Here is a 19,221-nt window from a genome sequence, read left to right as displayed (position 1 = left end):
TAACTACTGCTACTACTATTACTATGTCTAAGGGTATTAAGATAAAACTTTCACGCATGTTGAAAGGGATGCTGAACTAACGAAAAGGCACCATGTGCATACTACTTCTACTACAACCACTACTACACCTACTGCTGTTACTACTGCTACTACTGCTTCTGCTGTTACTACTACTACTGCTATCACTACTAATACTACTACTACTACCGGTACTGCTATTGTAACTGTTACTGCGTCTGTTTGTGACTGCGACTGCGACTTCTTGTGACTGCGAATCCATGTGATTGTGACTATTTACGACTGCGGCTACTTGCGTCTCTGACTGCAATCAGTTGTATCTAAGACTGCGTCTACTTCCTGTGACTGCGACTACTTCCTGTGACTGCGACTACTTGTGGCTGCAACGGCGACTATTAGCAACTGTGTCCACCTGTAAATGCAGCTAATTTCAAAAACTTGTGACTGCGACTACTCGTAACTGCGATTACTTGCGACTGCAGCTTCAACTACTTGCGGCTCTAACTACTTAAGACTGTGACTACTTGTAATTGTGAATACTTATCACTATGACTTTACTTACGATTGCGACTGTGACTTCAACTGCTACTGCTGCTTCTACGTCTCTAATTACTGGTATTACCACTAACAAAATTACCACTACTACTACAGCTATTGAAGCGAATGAAAATAGTTTGAGTTCATCTAGGTTATCAAAGTGACAAATAAATGCAACATCTCGGTAACAGAATAGAATATTAAGTTGAAACCTTCTGGGAAACTTAAGAAGGATGTAGAACTAAATCAAAAGACACCATGTGTATTCAGATTGCCAAAAATGTGTCTTTGCAATATCCCTGGAACAGCTAAGGGTATTACATAGAAGCTTTCAGGGCATATGACTGGGGATTTTGAACTAAATTAAAAGACACTATGTGCATATATGGTTTGCAAAAGAGTGTATGTGGCATATCTCAGGAACGGTCAAGGGTATTAAACTAAATATTCAGGGCATATCGAGGGGAATAATTAGAGCCATAAGTCTTCAGTGTATTGTTTTCTCGAGGGCCGTGTCCTATGGAAGGGAACTTGTCAATAATTTCTTTGTGCTATTTTAAAAGTCAAGAGCGATTGAAGGGCAACCATCCCCCTTTCTTGTGCTGTTTCATACCCTGCGCCCCCCCCCCCCCCCGTCTCCAAGAATATCCGGTCACAATTTTGAGACAGGCATTTTGTTAAAAGCGGTTGAAAACCCAAAGTGGTTGAGATGACCCCCACAGACCCTGGGGTAATGCCCGTAAATCATGCTTATTGGCAGTAGTTCAAACATATACTTTATAGTTGTAAAGGGGCCTTTGCCTTACCTCAGAAAGGGCTTATTGTATTCAATCGAAACTTTCAGGAAATATTGAGGAGGATATTGAAAGCGGTGCTAATTGACGGGGGGGATAAGCATTTCCTTTGCCTCAAGAGTTTTGAAAAATTCTTTTTTTTGGAGGGGGGTATTCCCATTGAAATTTTTTTTTTGAATATATTCGTTGAGGCATAATAAAAAGAACGACGGAACCACCCCCCCTCCTAGATATCAAAATATATATTTTGGATCTCCCAATTTCTTTCAACTGACACCACTGGGCGTTGAACCATATCAAAAGAAATTTACTGCATCCAAATTGTCAAAAAAGTGTATATGCAATGTCTTATGAACGGCTAAGGATATTAAATTGAAACTTCCACGGAACGTTGGGGGGGTTTGTGAATTAAATCAAGAGATATTGCGTGTATCCACGTTGTCAAAAGGACATAACTGCAATATCTCGGGGAAAGGTAAAGGGTATTAATGTGAAACTTTGAGGTTGAGAAGTGTTTTCTGAAATAACTCTTAGCTTTTACAATCACCTTTGTTTATAATTAATTAAAAAAAAATTCCACAAAATAAGTTTTTCAAAGAAAAGTAAAGAACTCCATTAAACCGAAAATGAGCAAAATTAAAATCAAATAATCTAGCAAGCGTGAAACCACCACAAATCAGCATCGATAAATAAATGAAACCCAAAACGAACAGAAATTACAAAAAAAAACGAGTCAAACTCAAAACGAGCAGAAATTAACATGAGTTAGGCTCAAAACCCCTATGCCTTCCCAAGGCCAGAACATGATTTGCACTTTACTGAAAAAATGTACATGTTTTTACTTTTATAACTTTAATAAATCAAATAATATTGACATTTTGATTACTAAACATCAGTATATGTATATTAAGCTGACAATACACATTCATTTGTATTTTTTTTCAATCAAGTACAAATTTATGTTCTGGCCTTGGGAAGGCATAGGGGTTTCGAGCCCAACTTATGTTAATTTCTGCTCGTTTTGATTTTGACTCGGTTATTTATTTTAATTTCTGTTCGTTTTTGGTTTCATTTATTTATCGATGCTGATTTGTGGTGGTTTCACGCTTGGTAGATTATTTGATTTTATGTTTGCTCATTTTTGGTTTAATGAAGTTCTTTACTTTTCTTTGAGAAACTTATCTTGTGGAAAAAGTTTTTTTAGTTAATTTCTGTTCGTTTTATATTGACATAGTATTTTCAGGGAAAAAGTAAATAATACTTTAAATCTTTTAGTTTTTTTTAAGACTTTACATTTTGGCCTGCTATTTGTATGCTGGAGAAAATTTTCATCACTTTTTAAAAACATCCACCCTCTTAAAAATCTGAAAACAAATATTAGTGTTTAATTTAGTTTTATACCTCCTCTAGTTGACCTGAAATGGAAAACTTGATACCATTCGCAAAAAAATCTGTTTACTTTCTTTGATAGCGTGGATACACTTACGCTATTTTGATTTGGTTAAATTCACTAGCGTTATGCAAAACCCGTCTAAGTCACGCTTTCTATAAAATCTAACTATGGGCTCTACTCTATGTAAAATTTCATGATAAGCCTTTAGATATGGTCGGAATCGATCTACGTCTTTAAAAAGGTCAGAGTTAAAATTTAAACTTTCAGTCTTTGTCCCTTTACAGCCATTTGTAAATCGCAAAAACAATCTAAGTCCATGGATCCGGCGGTAACTGGATTTGACTGGATGTTTTTGCTTTTTGTCTGTGGCCGCAGGATTGGACTTGTACTGTTTTGATTCACCACCATCATCAGTGTTTACAAATCAAATGGAATTTCTGGAAGGAGAAAAGGGTGAAAAGATTAAACTAATAAAGCATTTTGCAAAATTTTTATTTTCTAGTGTTTATTAGTTTAAAGTTTAATATTAACGTATTTAAGCCATTTTTTCTTCTCTTCTTTTCATCTTGTGACTGGTAGTGTTGAATTGCTTTTGTTTTGGTGTTTTCTGTAGTTCTTGGTTAGCCATTAGGAATGTCCGACCCTCCTCACTCAGGAGGTTCAGCTACATCTGCTGTTATCTACATCTGCTGTTATCATTATTGTGAGGACAAAATCATTAGAGTCTGGTTAACAAGCAATAGTCATCCTGGTCCCCTCAATCCCACTCTGGGGATAATCATGAAAGCAATCGTGCTTTTAAGAAAACAGACTACAGATTTCCTAAAGGACTCAATATTGGCAGGGTTAATCAACGGTGTTAACTGTTTGAAGTTGTAACTAACTAATGTTAGTTAAAGTTGTAACTAATGTTAACATTTTCCTGTGATAAGGATTACCCTGTCCTAAGTTCACAAGGATTGCAGGAACTCCCCCCCCCCAAGGGCTACATGCCTGAGGGGCTTGTCTTTTTGATAGTAATCCCCGTAGTAACATTTGCCCTGTACACAGATGACTTAGCCATTTGGACCGAGGGCAGATAGACCCGGTAGCAGATTCTTTGCCTAACCAAGACAGTGAAGTTACTGTGGAAGAAGCATATTACGTTTGAAAGCGTGGCTGAAGTGCAAATTACATGAGACGGAGAGAACGGACTGAAAGAAAATACGAAGGCGAAGAACATGTGAGTGCCAAAAATATTGTTCACCCTGCTAGAAAACAGAAGGAAGCTTTTAGAAGTTGCAGGCTGAGTTGTTCTGAAAAACTTGGTAGTGAAACGAAAGCCAGTCTGTTTGAATCGTATTGGGCTATAGGTGAAAAGAAAAAGCAGCAGCAATTTCTTCTCAACTGCGTGAACAGAACTCGACCGAAACGAACCAGGAAAAGAAAAGATGATAAAAACAAGGAGCGCTATGCCTGTTACTATTATGTGACTGTTGAATCGGAGAAAGTTAAAATATGCAAGTCCTGTTTTATGTCTGTCGTTGCTCTAACTAAAGCAGAACTCGCAACGGTTCAAGGAAAGCATGGGAAGTTATCTTTTATTAGCACTCCTAAGAGACGCCAAGCTCCCAGCAGATCAGTCCCGGCTGACATTTAGTTTATAAAGCAGCCCATTGAATCATTTCCTGCTTATGAATCCCACTATGCAAGATCACAAACTTCCAGGAAATATCTTTCTTCTGATCTAAGCCTTCAGAAGATGTACGATCTTTACAAAGATTTTGCTGCAGAAAAGGGGTTGCCAGCAAAATCGGTTGCAATGTGCAAGAAGCTTTCTATCAAGAATACAATCTTGGATTTAAACCTCTTGTCAGTGAATCCTTTGGAACGTGTGAGAAGCTTAAGCAACAGATTAATTGCGCTGACCCTGAAGATTCCAAAAGAGTCTTGCAAGCTCAGCTTGAGGCCCATGAGACAGCCTATAGATCAGCGTACGAGTCTAAAAAGAAAGACAAAGAGGTTGTAAAGAACGACAATTCCACTCTTATGTGGGTTTTTGATCTCCAGCAGTCCCTTCCTACGCCCTTTGTACAGACTAAAATAGCTTTCTACAAAAGGCAACTGTGGACCTACAGCCTTACCATTCACGAAATAAGCATTTTGAAACAGGGAAAGTCAAACATTTACCTTATGCACGAAGGAATAGGTGACAAGGGAGCCTCTGAGGTAGCCTCTTGTCTGTTTAAGCATCTGGAGGCACTGCCGTCAAGAACAAGACGGCTAGTCTTGTACTCGGATATATGTGGTTCTCAGAATAAGAATATGTATGTGGCCGGAATGTTTTCGTATGACGTTTCCAAAATTGCTTTGGATGATTTTGAATTGATTGATCAAAAGTTTCTCGAGCCCGAACATACTCACCTCGAGTGCGACAGCGATCATGCTGGGATTGAGAATGCCAAAAAGTATACAGACTTTTGAATCCGAGTTCCAGCTGACTGGACGAACTTAATGCGTCTTGCAAGGTGAAAAATTCCCATGACCGCCACTGAGATGCAGAAGTCAGAAATGTTTGACTTTATTGAATTTTTCAGGAATAGTTGTGTCAAAAGGACGGTGGTCACCAAAAATCAGCCATTCTCTTGGTTGGCTGTCCGTTGGTTGCGGTACGAAAAAGAATTTGGCATCATCAAGTCCAAAACTTGTCTAGATGAAGATGCACCGTTCGACAAAGTATCCCAATGGGAAGACGATTTCCAAAGCGAAATAAGACGACTTGATCTCACTTCTGTCATTTGTGCCTGAGGACTATCATGCCTTCAACAAAAGTTTGCTTTATGACAATGCAGTGGTGGACTACCTCGAAAAGGAAAATGAAGAAGAATGAGCTAATATTCTCATGTTTTACAATTTTTTTTAACATTTCTTACATAAACGAAGTTGACTTAGCTTGAATTTGCAATTTGTTTTTTGAAAGATTTTGAGAAAATCCAATTTGCAAAAACCAACTAAATCCATTATCTCGAAATATGCTCGATTTTAGCAAAATCTAATGGAAAATTTAAATTCTTCGATGTTTTTTTTTTGCATATATCATTTTTCCCCGGCAGTTTTCGTTCAAATCCGAATTCAGGAGACGCTTTCAATCAGAAAAATCGCTCTCCTGTGAAACTTAGAAAATGTGACTTAGACGGTTTTTGCATAACGCTACGGAATTTTAAGAGCAGAAGTAGCCCCAAAAGTTTGAACATAATACCCTCAGTCATTCTTGGGATACTGCTGAGATGCCTTATTGGGAATGAGCATTAACACAGTGCATTTTGATTTAATATTAAGCCAACATTTAGTTTTTAAACATAATGGGCAAATGGGAGGATGGGCGTGTGGGATGGGGATTAGTTGCCGTTCAATCACTTTCGACTATTAAAAATGGCATCATCCCTTTCTGTTTTCAATCAAATGAGCCCTTTTTGAAGTTCCTACGATAATTCCTTTGATGCGAAGTGCCCAGGTCTAAAAAAAAAAAAAAAGAAAAAAAAAAAAAAAAAAAATACATTGTACCCACATCGATCTTTACTATAAAAAAGTCAAGCCTTCCAATTACTTTCGACTATTAAAAAGGTCACTATACCTTTCAATTTCCAATCTAATGAGCCCTTTTTGAGTTTCTACGACAACGCTTTCTATGAGCACCTTATATGCCCCCCAGGACATAAATTACAACCCTAACCCTAAGGGCTCTGAGGGGGGTTGTCATCCTCAAAGACCTAATTTCCAGAACTTTCAACTACGTTAAACAAAATTGTTATCTCAAAATTTTGATTGGATGTGTTTGGGGAAAAGGTAGGCGTGAGAGGGGGGTTAGTTGCCCTCAAACCACTTTTGACTACTAAAAAGGACACTAGACCTTTGAATTTCCAATCGAATAAGCCCTTTTTCAAGTTTCTACGACAAATATTTCAATAGGAACTTATATGCCCCCAGGGCATAACTTATAACCCTTGCCCTGAAGACTGGGGGGTGGGTTGTCCGGCTCAAAGGTATAATTTCCTGAACTTCAAACTGCGTGGAACAAAATGGCTATCTCAAAATTTGATTGGATGTGTTTGGGGAAATGGTGAGCGTGGAAGGGGTGTTAGTTGCCTTCCAATAACTTTCGACTAATAAAAAGGGCATTAGCCATTTCAATTTCCATTCGAATGAGCCCTTTTTGAAGTTTCTACGCCAACGCGTTCTATAAAAACCTTATATACCCCCAGGGCATAACTTACAACCCTTGCCCTGAGGGCTGTGGGGGAGAGTCCTCCTCAAAAACATAATTTCTATCTGGAAATCAACTACGCTGAACAAAAAGGGCTGAATTAGCCCTTTTCGAAGTTTTTACGACAACTCCTTCGATACGAAGTGCCATGGTATGGAAAACAAAAAACAAAAAAAATATATAATACATTGTGCGAACATCGTTCTTTACTTAGGCAGCGCGATTGCGCTGACTATGACTTTACTATAATAACGTCACTCTCTTTACAAAACATTTTCTCTTGTAAAAATTTTTGCAAGAACAACATTCCTTAGCCTAGTATTTAGATTAAGTTAGCACAATGCTTCAGTAATAAAATAGGGAGCCCGAAATGCAATCAATAGCTAACTTACAATTTCTCTTGTTTCAATTTCTGAGTAATTAAAAAAAACAAAAAACATCAAGAACTATTTAATAACCAGATATGATCTTACAGATAGCGCTGCACAACTTGTATATATTTGAAAAATTAAATCGTGTTTCCACTGGGCGTTTAAAAAAATTAATAGAAAGCTAATTAACTAATGGAAACGCGAGAAAAGGTTTATTCAACGAGGAAAAAATAATTTTCAGTTGGATGATTTATTTGGTGTTTTGAAGGTTAAGCACCAAATGAAAGGGCTTTAGTTTTTGATTCATAAGTCATTCTTCCAGTTTTTTTGGAAGAGACTTCCATCATTCCCTAGGTGCTACTGCTTAATCAACTTCTTAGATCAATGCTCTGCATTCTGTGTTGATCCATATGTAATTATCTTTCGTTTTAGCTGACTTAAGTTTACTATCAAGTTTAGAGCTACTCCAGGTATTGTGGGGGGGGGGGGGGCGCCCTAGATAAAAGATAGTGAATTTAATAACCATTGAGTACAGTTTCTGTTATGTACTAACAATATTAGAATTTTTTTTATTTCTATTAATAATAATAATAATAATTTATTTATAACCCACTTTATATGCAAAACAAGCCGTGTAAAGTACACTAAAAAGGAAGAAAAATAAAATACACAGAAGCAAATGTAACTTAAACCTTAATCATTGACAAAAACACACGGATAATATTATGGTTTGGGCCTAAGGACACAAAGGCATGTCTTGTTAAATTAATACTAAGCATTTCAAACGATCAGATAATGTCGGTAGCACCATACTTCTCAATAATACGTGTATTACGATATGAAGTGGGGAGGTACAGTAAAAATTTACAATATCTAAAATAAGCGATAGGGATCTGGCGCAAATTTTTCTTATTCAATAACGGATACATTCCACTTAAAAACAAGACAGAATGGTCACAAAATGTGGAATACATTTTAGCTAAAGCTCGGCGTGAATATTTTCCACGGTTAGGTACAATTTTCGTATATCCGATCTTCAACTTTTCTTTAACATCTCTCCGAACTTGAAGTCGCAAAAAAGTGAGTGTAGAACAAATATTAATTCCTAACCACCGTAAACTCGTAACTTTGCGAATTACTGAGGATCCACAGGACAAATTATTAGCTGATGATTTGGGATCGAAAACTAAATATTCGTATTTATTAAAATTCAAAAACAGACCAACATCCCGAAACATCATAGAAATACGTTGCACAGATAATGCCAAAATATACTCGGTTCGGCTTAAAACTAGCAGGTCGTTCGTGTACGCAATATAACACATAAGATAAATTAAAAAAATACGAAGGCTTGATTCCTAATAACACATTTTGAATGCAAGCATTAAATAGATATTATAATAGCACTCCACCCTGTCGTACTCCAGATTGAACTGGTATATTACCGCAGTACCCTGTGCCAGATTTTAAACGAAGAAACGAATTATTATACAAAAATTTTAGTACATGTATGACAGAAGGGTTCACTCCAAACTCTGACAAAGAGTGCCACATTTGTGCATGGAAAATACTATCGAAGGCTTTAGACAAATCGAAAGCGCAAATATGTAATTCGTAACCTTTAGACTGGGCATTATAATGAGTTGAAGCTAAGACCTTATGCGCATGTTGGCACCCAATACGGGGTTGAAATCCAAATTGGTTTGATTCTTTCACAGTTCGTTCAATAATATATGGGAGCAGAACATATTCAAAAACCTTAATAATATTGCAAGCAACAGTGATGGGCCTATATGTACCGCAATCAAAAGAGTCTTTTTCACGTTTAAGAATCGAAGTTACCCTTCCACGAAGGATGTAGCCAAGCACCATTGACAAACATAAACAGAACTGAAAAAGTAACTGGAGCTGAGCGACTAGTGCCGGATAATCACTATGTAAATGGTGAGTGCTAATTATATCAAGATCACTCGATTTAGACTTAAGTTTAAACATACAACTAGCAATACTTTTAGTTGAGACGGGAATAATATGACATTGCAAAACTTTGGGTGGCAACCATTTAGAAACTAAACATTGAAAATAGTAATAAACACCATGCTCAATCTTACAAGAAATATTTTTATAATGCCTAAGCCAACACCATTCGGGGGTAACATCACTGGTCCCTAATGAATCAAATAAAGACGCATTAATGACTTCTTTCCATTGTACTACACTTTTAGGGAACTCAGCACCATTATATCGAACCAAACGAAAATACAGTTCAAACTCCGCTTTTGTCTTACTTTTTATATCAAACACTTGGCCTCGCAAGGGCCGCCCATACGCAATCCAGATGTGAAGCTAGAATTTAGCACGATTTTTGACGGCTTTAAGACCCGGGTCTTCTTTCCAAATTGGACTTCGAGTTTTGAGTTTAACCCGGACAAGAGCGACAGCCACATTCTCAGCTTGTTTCATGCACTCAACTAATCGAATGTAATAAACATTGAGTTGCACTCTGGCTTGTGGCGAAAAAACACTCGTGCACAGTAGACTAAAAGGGATCTTGACGCAGGACAACAGAGCTGTTAGAGTAGAAATATATAAAGGCCAATTGGCTTAGCTCCACTCTCGTTTCATACACCATTTTTTATTAGTAGCACAACGATAATTAGATGTATCAGCGGTTAATGTAGGGAAAGGAGAAGGTGGTCAAAATCACGTTCGTCTTCGTCAACATTAACGACAGAACAGGGAACATCGGCGGAGTAGATACAACGATCAATATTGGTCACAGTACTACTATTATGAATATAACTGTAATTAAGAGCTTTGGGTACTATGCGGTGATCAAGTGGCAACGAATCTAAAACTAAGCTGGGACGAGTAGAGGAGATATGAACATCAAACTTGAATTCACCCATCATTATATAACGATACCCGTGCTTTTCAATATTGCATAATAGAGTTTTAAGGGATGAGCAGGCATTAGACAACTTAGTAAGTGAAGCTAGACGTTTTTGATCGCAGGGAAGATATACATTTATAAATACAAGGTGACCAAGTCGTATTGCCATAATATTATCAGAGGAATGAAATAAGATAGGTGACAAAGGAGTAGCTAATCGTTTTATAACACATGCAAGGCCCCTGGAAGGTCGGCCTTTTATTTTTCAGGCATTATGGTGGTAAAGAAAATATGCTGTCTACTTTTTCGTCAGAGAGTTAACGGAGATGGCGGGAAGTAAATGTTCCTGTTGCAACACGATTTCAAAATCGTTCATTTTCTGATTGATTGAATAATCTTTGTCTTTGGTGCGATTTATGTTGAAAGAACTCACAGAAAACGTTACTGTTACAGTCATTTTTTGTTCGAGCCACGCTTAGCTATGTCATTACGGATTACGCGGCACTTTAGACTGAATGCAACATGGCCTTCACCACATAGCGCACATTTCGGTTCAGCCAAGCATGGTGCATCTTTTGTCAATAAATGCGTACCACTGCAGCGAGTACAGCAAGGAGGGCTGGTGCAATTGGCCTTCACATGATCAGGCAACTGGCAGCCATAACAGGAGCGGGGAGCACGGAGGCACTCAAATACTCGGAAAATTTCATATTCTACCTTAAGTCCGAGACGAAGTGCATTTGAAAGCCCAGCAGCCTCGGAGATGAATACCTTAACAGTCAAGGACTGTCCGAGGCGCTTAGCGTCAAGGACTCTTAACGCCCCAAGAACAAACCGACGTCAAAATCTAGCGGTATGCCTTTAACTAATCGAACGAATTTACGCTCTTGAAGTTTTGTACCGCACTTCAGAACATTAGGTACCGCATCGCATAACGAGGTACTGGGCAAGGAGGGAAAATTCAGATCATAAGATGTCACTTTTTCGTTTATCTGTTTAAGGGTTCGGTCTAGGGAGCTAATTGTACTGCCCAACCTGGAATAGGCAACTGCGGGGATAACCAGTACTTCAATAGGTGAGACAATGACAAAAGTAGGCAGCAGGTAATTATCAGAGTCACATTGACGCAGCAAGTCCAAAACATCTTTCAAATTTTTATGCGAAGCTAGGTCACCCTGCCGCTTTGGAATAGCTTTATTTGGATCTGCTATTCCCCAAAACTCCGCTTTGGCATCTTTAATGCCTTTATCATCAAAAAATTCCAGTGCGTGATTAATTATCGTCACTTCATGGATTTCTTCACGAAAATTTGTTTGGAGAAAATTCAGAACAGGCGAATATGCAAATTCTAATGCTGGTGGTTTTGAAGGATAACCTTGACAAAGGATTGTCTGATCATTAGTAGCATTGGTGAATATTTGGGAGGGAGCATGGGAGTGTCCCCTGGCTTTTGGCTGCAGTTTTAAATAGAATTTAACTTGAAGGGGAAGGGACCAAAAGGGGCAAAAATGCAATTACAATGTCAAATAAGAACCTGTTTCTCTTTAGTTCTGATGATTGTTATGTTAAAATAGCATTTCTCAATAATTCTTTCATTATAAACATAACTCGGGTGGCCAACAAGCACCTGTCTTATGGTTAGCAGTTAAGTTATAATATTAACAAGAAATACAACTTTGGCAATTAAAAACGACCAGAAATTAATATAAAAAAAAATTTTACCAAAAAAAGAAGTTTTTCCATGAAAAGTAAAGAGCCATATTAAATCCTAAGCGGAGCAGAAACAAAAACCCTATAATAATTCAATTTTTAAATGGACCTAAATTCCTATCAGTGAATAAATAACAGCCAAGACAAGCAGAAATTAAAATAAACTCTCACGTCAAACATAAGATTAAAGACATTGCTATAGATGAATAAATGAATAAAAAAAATTAACTGAATTAAACTGAACAATCCAATCAACCTTGAAACGAACAGAATCGCCACAAACAGGAGTAGGGCTAGGAATAGGGCACCATATTTATTAACGTGACTGAAAATACCAAATGAAATTGTAATATTTAATAGTTACATGTAATATAGAATTGTTTTATATATAATAATATTACTTCCTTTTATTATCATCAATTTCTGATTTTTTAAAGCTATACTTATAAAAGAAGAATTCTTTTTAATATTTTTTCGGTAAAGATCAGGGATCAGAGATAAAATCCATAATCGTCTGAAATAAAAAAATAAAAAATAAAATAAAAAAATAAAATAAATCCATAATCGCCAGAACAAAATTTGCACTTTACTGAAAAAATATAAATGTTTTTACTTTTATAACTTTAATGCATCAAATAATATTAACATTTTGATTACTAAATATCAGTATATGTATATCAAACTGACAATGAACATTCATTTGTATTTTTTCAGTAAAGTGCAAATATTGTTCTGGCCTTGGGAAGGCATAGGGGTTTTGCGCCCAACTTATGTTAATTTCTGCTAGTTTTGAGTTTGACTCGGTTAATTATTGTAATTTCGTTTTGGGTTTCATTTATTTATCAATGCTGATTTGTGGTAGTTTCACGCTTGGTAGATTATTTGATTTTAGTTTTGCTCATTTTTTGTTTAATGGAGTTCTTTACTTTTCTTTGAGAAACTTATTTTGTGGAAAAAGTTTTTTTTAATTAATTTCTGTTCGTATTATATTGACATAGTCTTTTCAGGGAAAAATAAAATAATAATTTAAATCTTTTCATTTTTTAAGACTTTATAGTTCGGCCTGCTATTTGTATGCCGGAGAAAAATCTGGACACAAATAGTATTGTTTAAATTAGTTTCATAACTCCTCTAGTTGACCTGTAATGGAAAACTTGATACAATTCGCAAAAAAATCTGTTTACTTTCTTTGATAGCTTGGATACACTTACGCTATTTGGATTTGGTTAAATTTTAAGAGCAGAAGTAGCCCCGAACCTACCCTCAGTCGTTCTTGGGATACTGCTGAGATGCCTTATTGGGAATTAGCATTATCACAGTGCATTTTGATTTAATCTTAAGTCAACATTTAGTTTTTAAACATATAAAAATTGGATTCGAGGAAGACTAAAATCTATTCTATAAATCATATACAACAACTCTCTATATAAACCTTATTTAGAAAATTATATAGAAACCTTATATATCATCCTAAAAGACCTAATTTCCAGAACTTTCAACTACGTTGAACAAAATGGATATCTCAAAATTTTGATTGGATGTGTTTGGGAAAATGGTGGTCGTGAGAGAGGCGTTAGTCGCTATCCAATCACTTTCAACTATTAAAAAAGGCACTAGCCCTTTCAATTTCCAATTGAATGAGCCCTTTTGAAGTTTCTACGACAACGCTTTCAATCAAAACTTTTTATGCCCCCAGGGCATAACTTAAAACCCTTGCCCTGAGGGCTGTGGGGGGAGGGGTTTTTATCCTTAAAGACCTAATTTCCAAAACTTTTAACTACGTTGAATAAAAAGGCTATCAAAAAATTTTGATTGGATGTGTTTTTAGAAAAAGTGTGTGAGAGAGGGGGGTTAGTTAGTCTCAAATAACTTTTAAAAATAAAAAATGGTACAAGTCCATTGATTGTCGAATCAGATGAACCCTTATTCAAGTTTTTACTACAAAGATTTCAATGCAAACCTTATATGCCCCCATAGCATAACTTATAATCCTTGCCCTGAGGGTTGTGGGGGAGTGTCCTCCTTAAGAATATGTTTTCTGTCCGGAAATCAACTACCCTGAACAAAATGGCTATCTCATAACTTTTATTGGATGTTTTTGGGGGAATGGTTTGTGGGGGGGGGGGGGGCTAGTTGCCCACCAATCACTTTCGACTATTAAAATGGGCGCTAGCCCTTTGAATTCCCAGTCGAATGAGCTTTTATTGAAGTTTCTGCGACAACACCTTCTTTAAAAACCTTATATACCCCTAGGGGATAACTTAAAACCCTTGCCCTGAGGGATGTGGGGGAGTGTCCTCCTCAATAACGTATTTTCTATCTGGAAATAAACTACGCTGAACAAAATGGCTATCTCAAAATTTTGATTGGATGTGTTTGGGGGAATGAAGGGCGTGAGGGGGGGGGGGCGAATCGCACTCAAATCACTTTCGACAATTAAAAAGGGTACTAGCCCTTTGAATTTCCAATCGAATGTGTCGTTATTTTAGTGTCTACGACAACGCATACTATAAAACCTTATAGGTCCCTAGGGCATGAATTACCCCCCGGGCCCTGAGGGTTGTGGGGGAGTGACCTCCTCAAAACAAATTTACTTCCTGGAACATAACTAAGCAGTACCAACGGCTTATGAAAACATGTTTTGGGGTTAGTTTTTGGGGAATAATGGGAGTGGGAGAGGGGGCTAGTTGCCCTCCAATTACTTTCGACTATTAAAAAGCGTACTAGCGCTTTGAATTTCCAATCGAATGAGCCTGTTTTTAAGTTTCTACAACAACGGCTTCTTTAAAAACCTTATATGCCCCAAGGGTATAACATATACTCCTTCCGCGGGGGGCATTGGGGGAGTATCCTCACCAAAAAAATTTTTTCTATCTGGAAATCAACCCCACTGAACGAAAGAGCTATCCCAAAATTTTGATAGGATGAGGGAGGGGGACTAATGGACGTGGGGGGGGTCTAGTTGCCCTCCAATCACTTTCAACTATTGAAAAGGGTACTAGCCCTTTGAATTTCCAATTGAATGAGCCTTTCTTGAAGTTTCTAAGACTACGCCTTCTATAAAAACCTTATATACCCCCAGCATAACTTAAAACCCTTGCCCCGAGGGTTTTAGGGAAGTGTCCTCCTCAAAAACATATTTTCTATCTAGAAATCAACTACGCTGGACTAAATGGCTATCTCAAAATTTTGATTGGATGTGTTTGGGGGAATGATGGGGGCGGGGGGGGCTAGTTTCCCTCCAATCACTTTCGACTATTAAAACGGGCACTAGCCTTTTTAATTTCCAATCGAAGGAGCCTTTTTTGAAGTTTTTACGACAATACCTTCTATAAAAACCTTATATGCCCCCAGGGCATAACTTAAAACCCTTGCCCCGAAGGTTTTGGGGGAGTGTCCTCCTCAAAAAGATATTTTCCATCAGGAAATCAACTACACTGATCAAAGTGGCTATATCAAAATTTTGATTGGACGTATTTGGGGGAATGATGGGCGTGGGGGGGGGGGGCTAGTTTCCCTCCAATAACTTTCGACTATTAAAAAGGGAACTAGCCACTCCAAATTCCAATCGAATGAGCCCTTTTCGAAGTTTCTAGGACGACTCCTACGATACGAAGTGCTCGGGTATAGAAAAAACAAAACGAAAAAACAACAACACATTGTGCCCACATCGTTCTTTACTTAGGCAGCGCTAGCGCTGCTGCCTATGATAGTTTCCATCAGCGTGCATAAGAAATTTTGTTGTTGCATGCATCTTTATCAAAACCCCGTTTTTTAGAGTTTTGAGTTTCTTTTGACAGGGGTCACTCTTCACTTACCCTTTGTCACTTCGAGCTGTGATGCAATGCTCACTTAATTGTGAAGGGGGATTACTACTTCTTCCTTCAACCCCTATTTATGCAATCAAGTTTACTGTTGCTAAAGCTACGAGAATGATAAGTTATCTTGAAAAATTCACCCCCCAAATACGTATTTATTTGGAGTGCGTTAATGGAGGGGGGGGGGGTCTTAATTATTAAAAACTATTTATAGGGTCATCGTTTCCATAGCTCCGAAGGCGAATTTTTTGAATAGTTTTTTTTTTTATAAGGGTGTCCCCAATAGACAACAGTAGGGGGGGGGAGGCATTGCCCCTGGGAAGCCAGAGGATATTAATAAATGTGTACAAACATTAAAATGAGAAACTACTTCTTGTATTTTTGTATACTAATTATTTACTAGTTGTATTTTTGTAGATAGGGGGCTTGAAACCTGTTCAATTGAGTTATATGATTTGCTAAATTTATCGTGTAGTTTTCATCCACATATTTCGCTCTTAGAGTTGTTATTCCCCATCTTTTCGAAAATGCGGTAAATTTTCTCAGGCTCATAACTTTTAATGGGTAACCTTTTTAAGTTCGCTTAATTTTATATGTTTGGATTCTGCGTAAGAAGTCAATTCTTTTATGTATATATTGTTATAAAACCATTTTTTAACGGTTTCGGTTACTATTAGCCTGTGTCACTCCCTACTTGTCGTGGTTGCCACGAACTGTTTGACGTTTCGAATGGTCTTGTTACTTGAATCCTCCCGTTTCCCTCAAATGATGCCCCTGATAAGGAACATCTTTCACACTCATCTAACGCAAAAATGAGAGTTTTCAGATTTATTGTTATTGCCTAAATTTGTTGGCTCTCTGCTATTATTGTTCCCGTTCTTTCTACTCTAAGTCCATAGAAATGTAATAGATAGACAATTAGCCAGGTAGACTTGCAATCTTATGTTCTTTAGGATGCGGCTCGAGTCGTGGTGTTGCTGATTTTTTAGTATTGGACGGGGATCAGTGGCTTTACTCTGTAAGCTCATCCAGTGTGGACCAGGCTCCAAATAAGTACTGAAAGAACCCGGAAAGTATAAACAGGAAGTTTGTGCAAAAGCAGAGAACGGCTGGCTCCCACCCCCCTTATTGCTCTTCCTAGCTGAAGGGCCAACAAAAGGAGGTCAGCACAGCCTATCTGGCCTGTAAAATCTTGTACCGTATCTTTTACCTTACCAAATTAAGCAGCTTTAGTTGCTTTGTCTAACAATTTGATTAGTTAAAAAATTCAAACCTTATCGGGCAACTAGAGAAATTTTTCTACACAACCATAGTAACTGCTTAAATTGATGATATTCTTGTGTTTGCATACTCAGACTGCTAAAAACGCACATTGGTGCAATTCACAAACATTGCTTGTCGCAGCAATGTTTTAAATTATTTTTTAAGCGGTTTCTATTAAGTCCCTTTATTTTCCAGATTCGTGAAGTTCGACACGACAATCTGGTGCCATTCATAGGTGCTTCTTTGGAGCAGGGGTCAATTTATATATTGACTTCGTACTGTGTGCGAGGAAGCTTACAAGACGTTCTGAGGAACGACGATTTTAAACTGGATCAGATGTTCGTAGCATCCCTTGTTGCGGATCTTGTAAAGGTGATTCACATTTTAATCATTGTTGCAGCTTTAGCTGTAGCGCCATTTTAACAGTAAGTTCACTTTACATTATAAAAACAAATTAGGCACCATCGATCTCAAAACACACATCTCTAAAAACAGCTGAAAATGGGAAACTAATTCAAGCCAATTATGGACCAAATGAGAAACACTAATACCATCAATTTCAGCAGATTTTGATTTCAAACATGCAATACCTTTCAAAATAGCTGACTTTTCAATTGGAATTGTAAGTAAAATTTTCTCAAGCAAACAGAAAAAATGTTTATAAATGGAACTATTGACTTAGAAAAAAATCATTGAGTTAGTTTCAATTAATGATGAGCCAAGTATAATATCAGCAGTGCTTCTCTCCGAAAACTTAGCCGTGTTAACTAATTGTGTTTTTGGAAAACACTTTTGCTTCGGAAAAGTTTCACCTAAACAACGAACGGCCACGTTTTCATCTTGCCTCGTACATGAGATGATTCACGACAGTAAAGCTTTGGATCTGATAGGGTATTATTAATGCTAGAATGAAGATTGGTACACAGAAACAGTAAAGAGACGCCCGTAGTTGACATCCAACTCTCAAGTTTAGTAAAGTAGAGAGGCATGTTAACAATTGACAGTTATATTTTCGACATTTTACATTGAAAAAGTGTCACCTAAAATATTAACTGCATTAAGGTAACGTTGAGACGCCAATGACTCCTTGAGAGACGTCTATTGTTGAGATCAAATTCTCAAGATTAGTAAGGTAGAGAGGTACGTTAGCAATTCACAGTTACATTTTACATTGGAAAAGTTTCACCTAAAATATGAACTGCATGATGGTGATGCTAAGACGCCAATGATGCCTATTGTTGACATCGAACTCTCGAGTGTAGTATGGTAGAGGGGCAGTTTATATTTTTGAACCGCCTATTTAAGTTACTAGGGTTTGGCCTGAATCAATGTCCGACGCAGCAATAGTGTCAAAATTCTGCGGTAAATGGTCATAATCTCTTATCTTCATCAACATATATAATATTAAGGGTTCTCATAGAGAGTTGTCTCCTTCCAAGAGTATTAAGTACGACAGAATTAGGGCACTGAGGTATAGCACAGGCACTACAATGCGAAGGAAACACTGCCTGACGTGTCAGCAGTTACTAAGATCACCGTTAGGCTGGATCCCTATCATCTTTTAAATGAACTGAATCATGGGTCTGACACAATAACCTGTTGCAGGAGATGGTTCTGGGTGGAAGTGCATCGCCTATAATATATGTTCCTTGCAAACCGTGTTCATCTCATTATAGACTTCGAGACACTTCAAGGAAAAGTAATGCAGTTCTTGAAATATAAAATTCATCCGTCGAAATGTTCGAAAAATTATGTTTATCGAAATAGATGCAACAAGACAATTGCTCTAATTTTATACTTGCTAGTATCTGATTTATACTTCTCAAGAGAAAAATTTAAATTGTGACCTTTAAGAACCTCTGATTATATTTGTATTATTGAGGATGATGAATAGTATGCGATGAACCGCACAAAGGGAATTCAAAAATAAAAAACCGAAGATTTTATATATATATATTGCCAAGACTATGAATCAGATTCTTAGAAATTTAGTGCCAAATTTTATTTTCACTACCATTAATGCTTACTAAATATGCTTTTTTTTTCAAAGACCTGTGAGGGGCTTTCTAGTCTACAAAATTGGAAAAATGAAGAAGTCTACAAGGTTATAAAATTGAAGCAGCACATTTATTCTTCAACATTTCGAAAAGTAATTGAACAGGGAAAGTAATTATATTGCAT

General features: G+C 37.2%; 1 protein-coding gene across 1 annotated transcript in view; it reads left to right on the top strand.

Moving 5' to 3' along the window:
• The window catches only part of LOC148942182 (guanylate cyclase 32E-like), a 183,862-nt gene that overhangs the window by 112,117 nt on the left and 52,524 nt on the right, over nucleotides 1-19,221 (top strand). Inside the window, exon 7 of the mRNA XM_089103247.1 lies at nucleotides 17,236-17,412. Coding sequence (XP_088959373.1) covers nucleotides 17,236-17,412 — 177 coding nt within the window. The remainder of the gene's footprint in view (nucleotides 1-17,235; nucleotides 17,413-19,221) is intronic.

This window comes from Artemia sp. Qi Xiang Cuo, chromosome 17 (genome assembly GCF_049724085.1).
Source record: "Artemia sp. Qi Xiang Cuo chromosome 17, ASM4972408v1, whole genome shotgun sequence".
Classification (NCBI taxonomy): Eukaryota; Metazoa; Arthropoda; class Branchiopoda; order Anostraca; family Artemiidae; genus Artemia; species Artemia sp. Qi Xiang Cuo.
This window is presented reverse-complemented; position numbering and strand designations above follow the sequence as displayed.